The following is a 16,091-nucleotide window of genomic DNA, read 5'->3' on the forward strand; positions in this document are numbered from 1 at the left end:
GAATGTAGATTAACGTTAATCTTGGTTTAACCTTTTATCTTTTTCTAATTCTAAGAATTAGAAAAGGATAAAGAGTAAGTTAAACCGAGATTAAAGTTAAGTATTGGTAGAAATAAACCTCAGTAACACAAGAATAATTACATTCTTGTTATCGATGTTAAACAAAGATAAAACGTTACACTATGTCACCTGTGTCTCTAGCTGGAGAACACCTATTGATTAATCGAACGATCTGTATTATGAAGGAAATTGTGGGTGGACAAAAGATACGCATAGATAAAAGACGGTTTTATAATGATTACGCAACGAGATGACACCTTAGTGTGGACCGTCGATACACCCGACGAAATGCACATGTTGTTGGTTTTTCCTTTTTTTACTATTTGTGGTAAATTTTGGGCACTTTGTGAAATTTCACTTCACCCTCAGATCATTTACAATAATTAATAATTTATATTACACTTTTACAACATTTCTACCGAGTCTCTGTCTCAGTATTGAACAATATACACTTTCTATTTTGTATGCACGTGTGTGTAAGTGTCGCAAATGTGTTCTGTGTGTACTCAGCGAATATATCCTTACGTATACACGAAGACGACAAGGTGGTGTCGTGCCACGTGATACATGATACACACGCGCACGCAGAAAATCGTCTAAGAAAGAATCACTAAATTACCATATTATACAATTATCATTAATTATCACCTAACTTGGCATCCTTGCGGGAGCGGTGCGGGCGGACACCCCGGCGAGTTGTGATTCGCGGACTGAGGCAGCAATGGAATATCGTCTTTGGAAGATTGCTTATCCATGCACGGCGGTTGCTGCTCCTCTTGCTCGGCTCTCGTCTCGATGACGGGGACGGCGACGTCGGAGGCCAGCAGGCGTTCCACTGCCACCACCGCCGTCGCCATCTCCGGCCCGGCGCCGCCGATCGGCAACGGCGCCGCCGAGTTCATTAACGTCACCGTCGTCGCACTAGTACTGTTACCACTACCACCGCCGTCGTCCACACTCGCGCTACTCGCTACCACAGGATCCTTTAGTTCGTAGCCCTCCTGACAGCGAGTTAATTTTAACCGGATCGGCGTCACCTTCGCCGAGCGGATGTTCCTTGGGGCGGTGGCGCCTACGTTCGGATCGGTCGGCTGCTTCTCGTCAATGCCACCCTCCATCGAGTAGACACCGGTCTCCTCCTTGGTAGGCTCGGGCGGCGGTGGACCAACTCGGCTATCCTTGTTGTCCGATGACGTCTGTTGTTGATTGTCATCCTCGTTAACGGCGGCAGGCGCATTGTTCGGCGCGTCGCTCGTAGACGAAGAGTTGGCGGCCGCCGCCTTGCCCAGCCGTATGATAAGTTTGGGCGTCGCGGCACCGTCGTCATCCAGCATTTGTACCCGCGCCTCCTTTTTACTGGACTGTCGCTTCTTCCGCTTGCCGTTCTTGTCGCGTTTGTTTTTCGTCTTCTCGTCGTTGTCGAACCCTGCCATGATCATCTTGCGGAACTTCATGCTCTCGCGACGGAGCTCCTCCATACTAGGCGTGCTCGGGATGCTGCTAAGCCGTTTCTTCGGCGGCCTGATCCTGCTACGATCATCTTGCGCGTTACCCATCTCCTGTCCGCCGATTATACTATTACCGATCTTAATCTTCAGCTTGGGTGGTCCGGCGCTGTTTGTCACCGTAGTGGCGGTCGGTCTGGTTTGTCTGCCTCTTCTGCGATCGCTGACCGTGCTAACCATAAGACCACGCTTCCTATCGGAACTACTCTCCTCTTCGCCCGCTACTACGTCGAGGAAGCTGCTGCCGCCACTAACGCCGCCGCCGCGTTCCTTCCGCCGTTTCTTCTCCATATTCGCATCAACGACTGCCTTGTAGTCCTCTCGAGTTGGTATACTTGTCATCGAAGCTACAGCTTTGGGGATGGTAATGACGGTGCGATTCGGATTGATAGTTGGAATGGTTGGCGTGGAGGCGACGCTACCGCACGCAGGATCATCCATGTTCATATCCTGTGAACAGTATTGACGCAACAGCTCCTTCTTTCGCATGCGACGTAGATTTGATGTACCGGATGCGACAGACGCGCTGGTTGCAACTGGTGCCACCGGTGCTTGCTGGACTAACGGTGGTACCGATGGCGTATAGTTAGCATCGAGGAATGGGCCTTTGATTTTCACTTTCAATTGATTTCGTGAATCGGTCAGAGAAACCTTGTTCGTTTCGAAGTTGGTCGCGGACGATGGGTCGATCGCCGAGGGATCGCCAAAGCCTGGTTTCGCACTGGACTCCTCGAAGCCGCCGCTCGCAAGTTGTTGCTGTTTACCGGTGATCTTCTTTAACACAGAACAGTCCCCGTGCAGTAAATCGTCGAGTTCCGGCAGGTTCGAGTCCGCACCTACGCTCGCGGCGAAGCTGCCTAACAAATGGTTGCCGTACGGCTGACCGTGAACCGACGAGCTCGGTTGATCTACGGTCGAGTTGTATGTACGCATATCCACCGGACCTGGTAACAGCGGCATAACCGTGTCGGCGAATTGATGGGTGCTCGACTCGGACTTGGATATAGCAGCTTGATGATCGTGATGTGCCGCCGGTGACGCGAGCTTCTTGTCGTCGGCGTACTTCTTCGTGGTGTGCAGCGTTGGACTAGATAGATGGGACTGTATACTACCATCGTTCGTCATTCCGCCGAGAGGCTCACTCGCGCGGTTCTTCTCGTTCACGTCAGTAGACTTCTTGCGCTCGCGCATCGTCCTCAGATCGGCGATATTGGTTTCATTCGCCGAATCTTCGTCCGAGTCGAAATCGTACACAGTGCCGACTAACTTGTTCTGAATAGAGTCGTCGTTGTGCAGCGCGTTCGACATCGGCACCATCGCGATCGACGGGTTCTGGTTGTTCCTACCGCGTCCCCGTCCTCGACCGCGACCACGACTTCGATAACCTGAATGCTGGGATCCCTTAGAATTCCTGCTGCGACCACGAGAACTCGGCGCAGATTTTGTAGTCTCCTGACGCGGTGATTTACCGGGCGATTTTCCCTGCAAGGATGTCACCCTGGCGGATGTTCTCGTCGGTTTCGACGGTGACTTCTTGCCGGACGGCGCGCTCTTATTGTCCGCGCTAAGTACTTCAGCTATATTTTCCACGACGGTCTCGCTGCTGGCCTGCGTCTCTGCGAGGGTATTGAGGAAGGATGCCGGTACGGCAGGCGAATTAGCCGGCTGTGACAGCAAAGACGGCACGTGTCCCGGTGGTACCGCTTCTGAAGATGGTGACTGCGTCGTAGGTGGTTGTTGCTGCTGTTGCTGTGGTTGCGGTTGTTGCTGTTGTGACACCGGTGGTGGTGGCGGCGCCGGCGGTGGCGTGGTTACCTTCGTCGGCGATACCATGGCCGCGGTGAGAGCCATGTTATGCGACGACGAGGTAAACGCAGCGGTGCACGGCGACGCCCCGATATTGAGCGACTCCTCAAGCGGCTTCGGCACGTGCGGCAGCATAGACTGTGGTGTCGGGAAAGGGGCGCCAAACGGTGGTGGGAACGGTGACGGATAGGGCAACGGACCAGCACACGATTGCGGTGGGAATAGCGAAACCGCTCCGGCGCCATAAGAGCCGGTCTCCGAATAGTGATAAGGTGCTGCGTCCATTGGCGGATAAGACATCGGAGGTACGTTCTTGTAAGGGGGAATAGCCGTATGCTCCTCCGCGGAAGACGCGGATGTGATAGATGACGACGTGGATCGTCGCGAAGGTAAAACTTGGCTTTCAGCCCATCGCGTGTCCGGTCGGCCATTAAGCTCGTTGTAAGGCGAATCATTTTGCGTGTAATCCTGCCTAATGTCCGACGAGACATCCTCCTTGTCCAGCACGCGGTCCATCTCACTGCCCTGATCATCTTCCGAGTTGGGCAGACCAATTAGATGACGATTCACTATCTCCATGGGCGTGATCTCGTCGACGATTTGCGTTGGTATCCCCGTACTGGTTGCTGTCATCTGTTGATCCATCATCGCCAGTGATTGCACACGCGACTGCTCATGTGCCGCGGCATGCTGCGCCTCGAGATGTTGCTGCACTCGCTCCATTGAGTGGGTCTGCTGCAACTGCAGATACTGATCCTGCATGTTGAGCTGGAGATGTGCAACCAGCGCTGCATCTGGATTCGCCACAGGATCCGGCATCACTGCGCCAATGTCGTTCGAGAATTGATGAGTGGCGGCAGCTGCGGCAACGTAACGATGGTTCTGGTTGTCTATCAGCGTGTTGAGATGTTGCACGTCGCTCGGATTGAAGTTGTCCATGCTTGGCGGTACCCATCTCTCGTCCGCCTCGGCTCTATCAAGTTTCGCACGCTCTACTACCGTCACTTTGGCCGTCTCACGTTCTTCGTTTCCATACATATAGTGCTCGTTGCTATTGCTCGAGTAACAAGGTTTTCTCTCCATAGTATGATTCTTGCACGTCAGATCCTCGGACATCTGCGCAGGTTCCGAACCGCTGTTGCTCTTAATCTCGATTGATTGTACAACTGATTGCTGCTGCTGCTGTCCCACTGGTTGCTGTTCCTGCACGTCCACCTTCTCTTGAAGCAGAGGCTGCTCCTCCGTTGGTTTCTCAACCGGATGAAGAGGTGGCTCCTCTTTTTTCAGAACCTCCTCTTCTGCCGGAACCGATTCTAACTCGAACTGACTAGAATTCGACTTCTTCGATAATTCCATGCGCAGCTTCTCCACTAGATGCAGCGTTTCTCGCGCACTATCCTCTTTCGAGTCTTCCTTGAACCAAAGTTCATTATTGAAGGAGAACGAAAGCGGTGCTGCTCCTCGTTCCTCATCGCGTGGTATACTGAAATCATTCGCGTCATCGTTCACCATGTCATCAGTTAACATGTCCTGATCGAAGTCGAACAGCTCCGACACGCTGGGATCCTTGCCGCCGTGTTGCGGTGAAAAGATAGAACGATTTACGGACTTTCTTCTTTTTTGCTGACACTCTTTTTCAGACGTCACGTTTTCTATTAATGCGGTAGAGACTTTATCGGGCATTGACCTCAAACAAATATTATCGTTGGACTCCTTAGTGACGGTCTCTTCGACCGTGATCATCTCGACAGCAGCCTGCGTCTCGCTCTCGAGCTTCCGCTCTGTCTTCTTTCTTCTGTCCGTAGGTTTCTCTGAAGTAATCTCGATATTCTTCTTTACATCTTCTTTTTCCAATTTCATTATGTCTAACGCAGCAACTTCCTCGCTCATGTGGTTCTTAATATCCTCGTTCTTGATAGCAATGGATGCTACAATTTTTAAATCTTTATTCTCCTCGTTACATCTCTCCTGCTGAATAGCAATCCTACTCCTTGAAAGTTTGTCAAGGTGCTCGCGTTTTTCAAGCAGCTTGTCCAGTCCCCTCGATGATTTCTTCGGACTGTCTCGTTCCGCCCGTCGCTGTTTCATCTCCTCCTCCAATGTATTGATCGCATTCTTATTACTTGTTTTCTTGATCTTCTTGTCATCTATTTTAGGAGTATTCTCAGTCGCTTTCGAAGGTTCTACAAGTTCTGGGACATTTTTAATATTAGTAGCATCATGTTTATCTTTCTCGGTTTCCTTGGATGTCTTCTCTATTAATTTCTTTTCCACCTTCTTGAGCGATGTCGTTTCTTTGTTACCCTTGTCGTCCTTTGCGGTAACCTCGCTTGATTTTCGTTTGCGCGTCTCCGATTTCGCTCTGGACGCTGCTCCGCCGCTGTCCTCTTTGCCTCTGAGAGTAGACTGTTGCTGTTGTGTCTGCTTAATCGACTGACTCGATTTTTTGGTAGATTTGGCCCCAGATACACTTCGTAGCCCAACATTATTTCGAGACCCACCGAGCACACTTTGGTCAGCTGGCTGTTGAGTTTGCAGGGATCTTTTGGAGTCTCTTTGGTCGGCTCTTTTACTGGACTGCTGCTGCTGTTGCTGTTGTTGCTGCTGCTGCTGTTGTTGTTGCTGCTGCTGTTGTTGTTGTTGTTGAGCCTGTTGCTGCTCCTTAGGTACGGCGGTTCTACCTGATTCTTCTCTCTCAGTAAGCGGCGGCTGAAACTCTGGTCCATGCCGCCCGTCGGAAGTTTTAAGCTTCTTATCGGGCAGCTTCTTGAGTTTCCGTCCCGCGACAGTCCTCTTCTCAGATTCGACCGCTTCGTCTGCAATTTTATTCATTGACTGCCGTTTATTCGCAGTTTTGTTCTTCACTTGATTACCGTTATCGCTTTCGGAGGACGTAGTATTGGTAGTAGTTGAAGAGGAAGTTGGCTCCTTAGTGGTGCTCGACATTTTCTGTATCGGACTCTTAGCTACATCGGAATCGCTGCTACTCTCCGAAGAGCTACTGCCACTGCTACTGTCACTGCTGCTGCTCTCGCTATTGCTGCTTTCAGGCACCTGTTTCTTTCCCCGTCTCTCTTTCAATAGTGACTCTTCCTTTCTTGTTGGCAGCTCCTCCTTCTTCGGAGATTCCTCCTTTTTGACCTCTTTCCTCTTACCACCGTCCGGCAATTCCTTCTTTGGTTTCCCGTCCGCGGTTTCGAGCTCGGATTGAGCAGTTTTCGTGCCCATACCGCTCTTGATGTGCTCCGCGGCTTTCTTTGCAGCTTGCCGTTGCGGTACGTAAGCAAGGATCTCCGAGCCGTCGCCGAATTCCTTGTCGAAATCGTAAACGTCGTTATTCTTAGTGTCTTTTGATGTCTTGTTGTCGCGCTGTTTCTTACCAGATGGCTTTTCCTTAGTCGGTTTCAGAGGTTCTCCAGGCGATTTCACAAACTCTACAGGTTCGCTCGTGGTATTCTCCTTCTTACTCTGTGTTCGCTGCATGATTTCAGATGCCTTCTTCGCCGCTTGCCGCTGTGGAACTATCAGAGCGGATGGTATATATTCTTTTTTCTTCGAATTTTTCACGTTCTCTTTGTTCTTCGTAGATTCATCTTGATAATCTGACCTTGTGGCATCTTTACATGTAAAGTTTTTCTGCGTGTTCTTTGATATATCCGCCGCTGAGAATTCCTTCACCGCAGCTTTTGTGATAAGTACGGCCGAATGGGAATGATGTTCTTGTGAATCTGAATCAGTATCCGAATATATAGCAGAAGCTGCTGATGGACCGAGGCGAGAACTGGCGTTGGTGCTCAACGGTAACAATTCGTCGCTCTCGCTACCAGAACTACCGAGCTCTATATGTTGCAGAGTACGTGATCTGTTCACCATGTCCAGTTTATCACTTTCGCTGCTATCACGCAGTTTGACTCGTGGCCTATCCGGCGCGTTCTTCTTTGTTTTTCGTCTAGCGGGAGTTTTGTTCTTCGACAATGTATTCGCATCATCTTCTGAGCTCGATTCGATCTCGACCTTCAAAGTCTTAGATTTGTTTGTGCATTTACCGGTTGTTTTTCTCTCCATTTTCACTGCGTCTGTTTCGCTACTACTCATAGATGACAAATCGCTACCGTACAGACTCTTCCCTCTGACCGAACCATTAAAGTAAGGTTTCTTATTGGACGCACCGTTGAAGTCCGGCTGTACTTTCTTCTCATCGGTAGACGCTGGTGTGGGCGACTCAATCTTGATTCGGGCGAGTATTGTGTTGAAGTCATGAGTATGATCTTCGGCATCGTGATGGGAATAGAGACGATCGTATATTGAAGGTCCATGATTGGCTTCGACAATAGCTGCGGCCGTCGTCGGAGATAGTGGCGGTCCGGCCATCACCATTGCCTGTTTGTGGAAGGTTTGTTCGCGCAGTCTCAGGAAAGTGCGACAGAGCTTCTCGCGGCGACCGACCATGTAGCACAAGTTTCGTACGCGTTCCAAATCTTGTCGCAATTGAACAAACGTACGCATTTTTTCTACATCGGCCGCTTGACCTTGAGCGCGAGCTCCTGCACTCGACAGTTCACCACAACGAGGAGCTAATAATGGTTTATTATGACCAGCCTAAAAAGTAATATATACAAATTACAAACCATATCCACTGTAATATTCTCACATCTAAGGATTTATATCGACGACTTACTCGTCTCTTCAGTTTCCAATAGTTATATATGTATATGATGCTATCAGGATCTATATCCAATTGTTGGGAAGTAATATCCTTTATACTAACATGCTTATCAAATTCCGCTTCAATTTCTTGCAGCCTAATATGAATTGAAAACAACAATTGAATATTACACTTATTTTTCAAAACATAATTTTAAAAATAATTAATTCTTTATAAAATACACATAAAACGCAAGGAATTAAAAAATATATTTTTATTAAAAATATTTGTTCTTATATTATTTATATGAAGAATTTTATCATTGTATTATTTTAAAATTTCATGAATTTTAAAACATTTAACCCTGGTCTATTTAGGTTTATTTGACCCAAAATCTAATTTGTTTTCTTAATATTTTATTTAAAAATTTTTTTGATATTCAATAACTTTGTCTCTTAATACTAAATTATTAATGCAAGATCTTTTCTCTGTAAAATTTTAATTTTTAGGTTTTTTAATCATACTGACATACAAACGGTATGCTTACGCAAATTAGTATAATCAATTAGTATTATAGTACAAATTTAAATAAATTAAGCCCGATTGCACCAATGTGTGTGTTAATTTTAAGCACGCTTAAAACTCTCTACCTTTCTGTCTCTGTATCGGCTTAAAAAAAAAAAGAAAGAGATTTTTAAACTTTGCTTAAAGTCAAAATAACGTTGTCAAAATAAATGTGCAATTACTGGGCTTTAACAAGATATGTATATATAATTTTATTTAAATTTCGAAAAGTATGTTAAAAAATTATGTCACATACTTAGCTGCACGTGCTTGATTTTTTTCTTCAGAAGTCATGTCTTTCCGCTTCCGTCGTCTGGATTCACCATCTTCGGAATCTGACCCACCCTTTCCTCCACTTCCTACGCTACCGCCAACGCCGACTTTGTCTTTTGTATTTGTTCTACTGTGCTTTTGACAATACGACTACAAACACGAAATTATCAAATGACCCTATATAGTTGTAGTCACGAAACAATTCCAATAAATTTGGATCGCGTATAATAGCTTACCCTTAATTTCACACCGTCGTCTGCCATTTCGTCCTCGATAATAGCCTTCATTTCCAACCCATATTTAAAAGCACACGTAACATGATACGCTGTTTTACATGTCTTTATACTGCACTGGATGCAAGCACCCACACGTTCGCGGCATAAAACGCAAATTAAGGCCCATCGACTTTGCTGCAATTCGTTATTATTACATTTAATCAATTTGTGTATCCAGAATCACAATAACGAAATCTCAAGTTAATTTAAAATATCTAAAACGTATATAATGTAGCATATATAATTAAATGTTTCAAAAAAGATATGTTTTAAACATTAATTTAAATTTGAATAATGATAAAAATAGTAGATATAGACAGTAGATCAATAATTGTAAGATTTTACTATTATTTACCGGAATACTGGATATTTTTGTAATTGGTTCCATTCTCTCTACGCAACCAATGCTAACTTCGGGAATCCAAAGCGCACACGAGACATGAGCCCATTTTTGACCGCTTCGTGTACACTTCATTGCACCTCCCTTGTTAGGGCATAATACACAGTCAGGTCTTTGACTTAACGAACAAGTTCTACACAACCAAGAGCCATCGGGTATTGAAGTAATGCCATAACAAGCTTGATGTACGCATATGTTGCAACAATCACAAAACACCATCTCGTTACCCTCTTCCGAGTCCGGCTATCATAAAAATTTGTGTTATGAACAATTCAACACAAATTGAAGAGTATAGCATACATATGTGAAGCACATACAATAAATTATATATATTCCAAATATACAATAAATTATATATATTCCAAATATACAATAAATTATATATATTCCAAATATACAATAAATTATATATATTCCAAATTCGCATTATATAAAAATAAATTAATCACTCACCGATCTGCAAACGTCACAAATGACATTTTCATCGTATTCAATCCCAAGTCCCTCCTCATTCTTCACGATTGTTTGAATCCTTTCCCAACAACGCACTTCCAATTCTTCAATGACACGTTCTAACTGCGATTCTGTAACCGGCGGTTGTCCAGCCTGGACAATTTTAATATAAAATATTAATGTAAAATGTGTTGTTGCATGTGTTATGGTGTTAATTAATAAATATTTTATGTATAAAGAAGAACTAATAATAGATAATACAATCGTTGGTTACATAAATATTTATTAATTTTTTCAATAATAATCATAAAAGTTATCAAATTATCTATGTCATTAGAAATAATAACAACGGTTGCGAAATACTAGATAATTTGATTAACTAAACCTGGGAATAATTACATAAATATTTTGATACTTCAGCGATGGAAAAATATAAATTGTAAAATATTCTTTACGAATCTTTAAATATGCATTTCCATTAAAAAAACTCACAATAAAAAAATGTTATATTAAAATCTTTATTTTTTTTAAATCATAATAAGCTACTTGTATTATACTTATTCCATTTAATATTTAATTTTTACTTGTTTTCGGAAAATTGTGATTAAATTCATAATGTTCTCAAATACTAATAAATCGAAAATACAATAATAGACAATATATGTTGTTAACAGTAGTGTTTTAATTAGAGCAAAAATATCTCAGATGACTACTCCCGAATCAAATTCTCTTTTAAAAATATCGGTGAAATGTGTGTCACATACATTTAAGAATCAGAAATTATTAAAAATTTCCATTCTTTTTCTATTATATAAATATATTTTTCTTGCAACAGAGATATATTAAAACTGTTTACTTTGTCTTTTATTTAGTATATAAAATATTTTTGTATAAAACAGGAAATATATTTCGTTATGTAAAATATTTGATAGATAGAAGGACTCTTCTTATGAAAATAACATAACAATAATAAAGGGCAAAGTCATAAAATAAAAATAAATTCAAATAAAACGTCTAGTTTCAAATATAAAACATATAATTAGTTAGAAACATGAAACGTCAGGTACCATTAATATAAATGTATAACCTATTAATATAAATGTATAAACTACGAAATTATAATATTACAAGTTTTAGCTGCCAGATTGAGCCCTCTTCAGACAATTATGTAAAATATAATTAGCGCCGAGAAACTTGTCTTTAGATTTAATATAACATTTATATTTACAAATCTTATCTTTTAATCGTACCTTTTATAAGATATCAAGATAACACAAATTCTTTGTGCACAAAATTAAAAGACCTTAAAGAAATGTCAATTGATTTAGTATAACTATAAACAATTGGTTGTACCTGTGAACGTTCTCCATTGAATACTTCCAACCAGGCAATGTCAGTATCATCGAGATCATAAGCACAGGCTTTCTCTGCTCTTGCTGGAGTAGTACTTAAATGATGATCCTCCGTGTTAAAATAATCATCACGGGATATTCTTATTAACTTTTTAGGCCTGAAAAACATGGGATGATTTCGTTACAAGATATTATACCGCACTTTAATGATCACCAACAAGGTATCTCACACAATTTACAACAATACACATTATGCACTCACAATTTGAATTCAGCTTGTAACTTCAAAGGAGACGTCTGTGTAACAGTAACTCTCGGTTGAGGAAGAGCATCCGGACTAACGGGTACTTGAACACCTCTTTCCCACTCCTGTTTCCACTGATCAGTTATAACCCAATACTCGTTTGGACTCAATGGTTCACTGTCCGGCAATTTCATAGCGCTGATCAGATCTTTACGAAATAATTCCGCTGGTGCTTCCGCGGACGTTCGATTGTATATACTGGGAATCTTGATATCACTGACAGATCGGGCGGACCAGGGTGCCCCCCCTTGGCTCGATGACGCCATCGTTTCCTCTTCTTCTGAGGGCCCCATGGTCGCTGCCAGTGCCGATGAACCAGTGGCAGCTGGGCCCAATCTACATTTGCGCCTTTTAATAGCGCCCGGACAAGACGCCAGATCATTGTCGTTTCTATGCCTCTTGCCTCGTTGTGCCATTCTACTATGCCAAATAAGCTAGTGGTACGTGGCACATGCAGGTGAACTGTGTACACCCTGAAATAACAATTGCGTACTTTTTGAGCTTTCTATTCTCTTTTCAATATATATTTTTAAAAATATTATGTATAGAGATAAACTTACTACATAGTTATCCATATATTTATTATCTGGAAAGCAGATTATCTTCAAAACTGAAACATAAAGAATGTATCGCTTGATTTCGAAAAATTTCACAAATTGGTAAGAAAATTACCAATAACGATATAAACGGATAATTTTATTGCAAGTTAATGACACAAAATGTGTAGTTTAGAAAATGACAATCGTTTGAAGGATAATTTTAGAAAAATAATAGTAGATCGCAAACCAGTTTGTTCATTAATATCCAAAATTTGACATAATAATTTACAATTTTATCCGTTGATCATTAATTTTGTTTGGAGTTTTACATTCTCATTTAGATTCTTGAGTGACATCATAGAAATACTTAAATCATTACTTTTCTTTAATATTCCATATAAAATACTTTACATAATATATTGAATACACATATTTTAATCAGAAAGAAAACACAAATACAAGTGAAAAAATATCAATTTATATATATCTCAAATGGAAAGAAAGAAAACATGGCAGGAGCCAGATGTAAAAATACTAAAATAAGAAAATATTCAGAAAACATAAGCAATTATATATACATACACATATATATATATATATATAATATACAGAGATTTCTCAACTAAAAAGAAAAAAACATGACAGGAGATATATGCAAAAAATAAATAAAAAAACATTTAAAAAATGTTACACACTTACGAAAAGCATTAAAATTACAATACGTATTACGATAGTCTATCGCAAAGAATAGAAAACAGATACAGTTTCTCGAGTATCGAGTCCAGAGATAAATATATACAAATCGCTCGCGTGCACCAAGTCTCACGTGTACAAACGGTACGTCAGTTTACCGAGTAACGGCAAAGGAGCAACATTCCATACGATATACGCAACTTGGCTTAAAAGGGTTATAAGGATGACGATATCAGGGGGGTGTGCGAGAAGAGAATTGGAGTTGGGCCGAGCCAGAGCGCGGGGCGACGTCAGGCATCCTCGGCGGGCACCCGCGGCATTACTCCAATGCGCGCGACACCACTAAACGGCGGCGCGCATCGTCGCCGTCGGCTGTAAACACGCGGAGGGGACACCCGTCAGATCGGCGATACGCGCGCGTCCGTCCCCCGCGATGGCTGGCGGATCTTCCGTCGCACGGGGGAGAGAAAAGAGGTTATAAAAAACGCAGGACCGCGGACTGGATGCGCGTGTCGCCACGAACAGTCCCGGCGGCCGCGGGGCGCGACGGCCAAGACGTTTTACGCGTGGCGCACCGCGAGACGCGGGGCCGCGAAAGCAGTCGCGCGAACGATGGACGCAGTGGACGATGGATGGCGCAGAGTCATCGACGGAATCGCAATTCCATCGTCCACGACGGGCGCGATCATGTAAACATTGGGACGGAGTAGGAAAGAGAGAGAGAGAGAGAAAGAGAGAGAGACATATATATATAGATAGAGAGATAAAGAGAGAGAGCGAAAGAGAAAGAGAGAGAGAGCGCGAGAGAGAGAGAACAGGGCGCCCCGCGGGGATCGCGCTCTCTCGCGTATACTTAAGCGCTTGTACGGATCTCCGCGGCGTTTTTAATGGGGCAACACATTCACAACTCACTGCACGTGTCGACGATCACGCGGGCCGCGGGCGGCGTTAAATCTCATTGTACACACACGGGGGATGACGGTCGGCACGGTTGATGCAATTGCGTACGGCTTACGAGAATGCTCACGGCTCCATTACGTTGCTGCTGGTGCTGGTTTGCTCCTGCTGCTGCTGCTGCTGCCCGACAACATTGACAATACAGATGGCAGCAGCGTCGCGCGCACTCCACCACAGGTCTCCCCCGCGCGCGCACACACACACACACACATATACACTCGGGAAGACCATTAAATACCTTATTATTGATCTATTAGCCGGATATATTTCCGCGCGCGAGACGGCACGTGATCGCGTGCAGGCGTGAAACCGGCCGCGGGGCCGCCGGCGTGAGCCGTGCGCGCTCCCGAGCCGCCGCGGAACACGCCGACGGGCTCCTGCCCAGCAAGTGCGTAACGGCCTCGGTCCTCTCTCTCTCTCTTTCTGTCACGGCAGCCTAACCAACATGTCCTCATTAGCGATTCCAGGCGGGCGGCACAGGCCAGTCCGTTACTCACTCCGCCGGCGGGGCCGCGCGCTACCCCGCGACGGGGTTACTTACGACGGCCGGCCGCGGTACGGCGAACGCTCGTGCTCGATCGCGGTACGCACCAAATCAATAATATATTTACATAAAAGTGAATACTAGCGTTTGGCGCCATCATGCCTGAAAAAATAACTGTGGAAGTACAGTGTCACGTGACCGAGCCAGCGAGATCTCGCGATCTCGCTTGCGTTACGATTACTAAGTCAATGTAGATCGCCGACCGAATTGATGTTTTGTCCGTGACGCCCCGTCGCCATCTGTCAGCGCGTGTACGCATTCCCGCGAACGCACAATCTTTCAAAACGCCAGGGGATCGATTCTGTAGCTTAAAATGAGATGAAAATTATAAAAGTGAGCGAATTTATTAGAATATTGATAATTTCATTGGTCAACACCTAGTAAATTTGCTCACTTTTGTAATTTTCACCTTGTTTGAAGATACTGAATTAGAGTACTATGGCCGGTATTCATAGGCCCGTATTCAGAACGCGCTTACAATGATGTTAACGCGCTAACATACTATACTTTACGTCACGTATATTATAGAATTTCAGAGATAAATATGCGCTTTTATCAATAAAATCTGAATCTGAATACGGGCCATAGTCGATTATTATTTCAAGACCGTCTTAAGGCCCGTCTACAATACACGGAGTAAGAAGTAAGAGTAAGAAATTGACCAATCACAGTCGATTATTCTTCTCACATTCGACTGTGATTGGTCAATTTCTTACTCTTACTACTTACTCCGTGTATTGTAGACGGGCCTTTAAGTAATGCCTTAAGACGCTAATACAGCCCTCTGGCCGATATTCATAGTCAGCTCTTATTTTACGATAGTCTTAAGGCCCGTCTACAATACACGGAGTAAGAAGTAAGAGTAAGAAATTGACCAATCACAGTCGAATGTGAGAAGAATAATCGACTGTGATTGGTCAATTTCTTACTCTTACTTCTTACTCCGTGTATTGTAGACGGGCCTTTAAGTAATGTTTCAAGTCGCTAATGCGGCACTCTGATTGGTTCATGATATCATAAGACTGTACTTAAGCCGATCTTAAATATAAGATATGACTATGAATACCGGCCTCTGATTGGTTCGTGATTTCTTGAGGCCGTACTTAAGACGGTCTTGAATATAAGATCTGACTATGAATACCGGCCTATAATACAAGTATTCGCATCCGCCATTTTTAGTTCTTTTTCCACTCTTTGTTCTCTCTTCAATCTTATTAGTTTAACGGCGAAATGGAGAGAGAGTAAGCCCGGATCCTTATACGGGTAACAGCGCTTTGACACCGAACGCTGGTTGGTGAAAAATGGGTGATGGGGGTAAATTTTACCCCCACAACCGGCTTTTCACCAATCAGAGCTCTTTGTCGAAGCGCTGTTGCCCGTATGAGGATCCGGGCTAAGAGATTGAGGAAAGAAGCAAAAGAGTGAGAAATGGATTAAAAATGGCAGATGCGAATACACAGTGCCTTATACAGAATCGACCCTCTGGGCCCATATTCTCGAAAAGTATCGTATACGAAAAACTAGGAAAATGCTATAGTATATGTAACGCATACTATAGTATTTTAACCTAGTTTTTCCTACACGATACTTTTCGAGAATAGGGGCCTAGGGTCCCAGATCATTCAAGTCAGAGAGTCTCAAGGAAGAGTGGAGTGGGTAGCATTTCTCTTCTCTGATTAGTTCCGCCATTTATAGTATTATTATACATATATATATATATA

General features: G+C 43.8%; 1 protein-coding gene across 1 annotated transcript; it reads right to left on the bottom strand.

Annotated features, from left to right (window-relative positions):
* Positions 1 to 207: 207 nt before the first annotated feature.
* On the bottom strand, positions 208 to 13,997 carry rno (PHD finger protein rhinoceros). Its single transcript, XM_018513244.1, has 10 exons — positions 13,782 to 13,997; positions 12,198 to 12,247; positions 11,596 to 12,110; positions 11,335 to 11,491; positions 9,982 to 10,134; positions 9,484 to 9,771; positions 9,090 to 9,263; positions 8,837 to 9,003; positions 8,050 to 8,173; positions 208 to 7,970 (listed from the first exon to the last, which is right to left on the bottom strand). The coding sequence occupies exons 3-10, from the start codon at positions 12,051 to 12,053 to the stop codon at positions 705 to 707; spliced, it is 8,787 nt and encodes a 2,928-aa protein (XP_018368746.1). The 5' UTR covers positions 12,054 to 12,110; positions 12,198 to 12,247; positions 13,782 to 13,997; the 3' UTR covers positions 208 to 704.
* Positions 13,998 to 16,091: the final 2,094 nt, after the last annotated feature.

This window comes from Trachymyrmex cornetzi, unplaced genomic scaffold, assembly GCF_001594075.2.
Source record: "Trachymyrmex cornetzi isolate Tcor2-1 unplaced genomic scaffold, Tcor1.1 scaffold454, whole genome shotgun sequence".
Lineage (NCBI taxonomy): Eukaryota > Metazoa > Arthropoda > Insecta > Hymenoptera > Formicidae > Trachymyrmex > Trachymyrmex cornetzi.

What these genes read in the sequence shown, in the direction of transcription:
- rno (XM_018513244.1), bottom strand. Translation starts at nt 12,053, where the DNA reads ATGGCACAACGAGGCAAGAGGCATAGAAACGACAATGATCTGGCGTCT. An exon ending in TCAATGGAGAACGTTCACAG is followed by an intron (nt 10,135 to 11,334) that starts GTACAACCAATT and finishes AAAATTGTCCAG; the next exon opens with GCTGGACAACCGCCGGTTAC. An exon ending in AATCAAGCACGTGCAGCTAA is followed by an intron (nt 8,174 to 8,836) that starts GTATGTGACATA and finishes AATTCATATTAG; the next exon opens with GCTGCAAGAAATTGAAGCGG.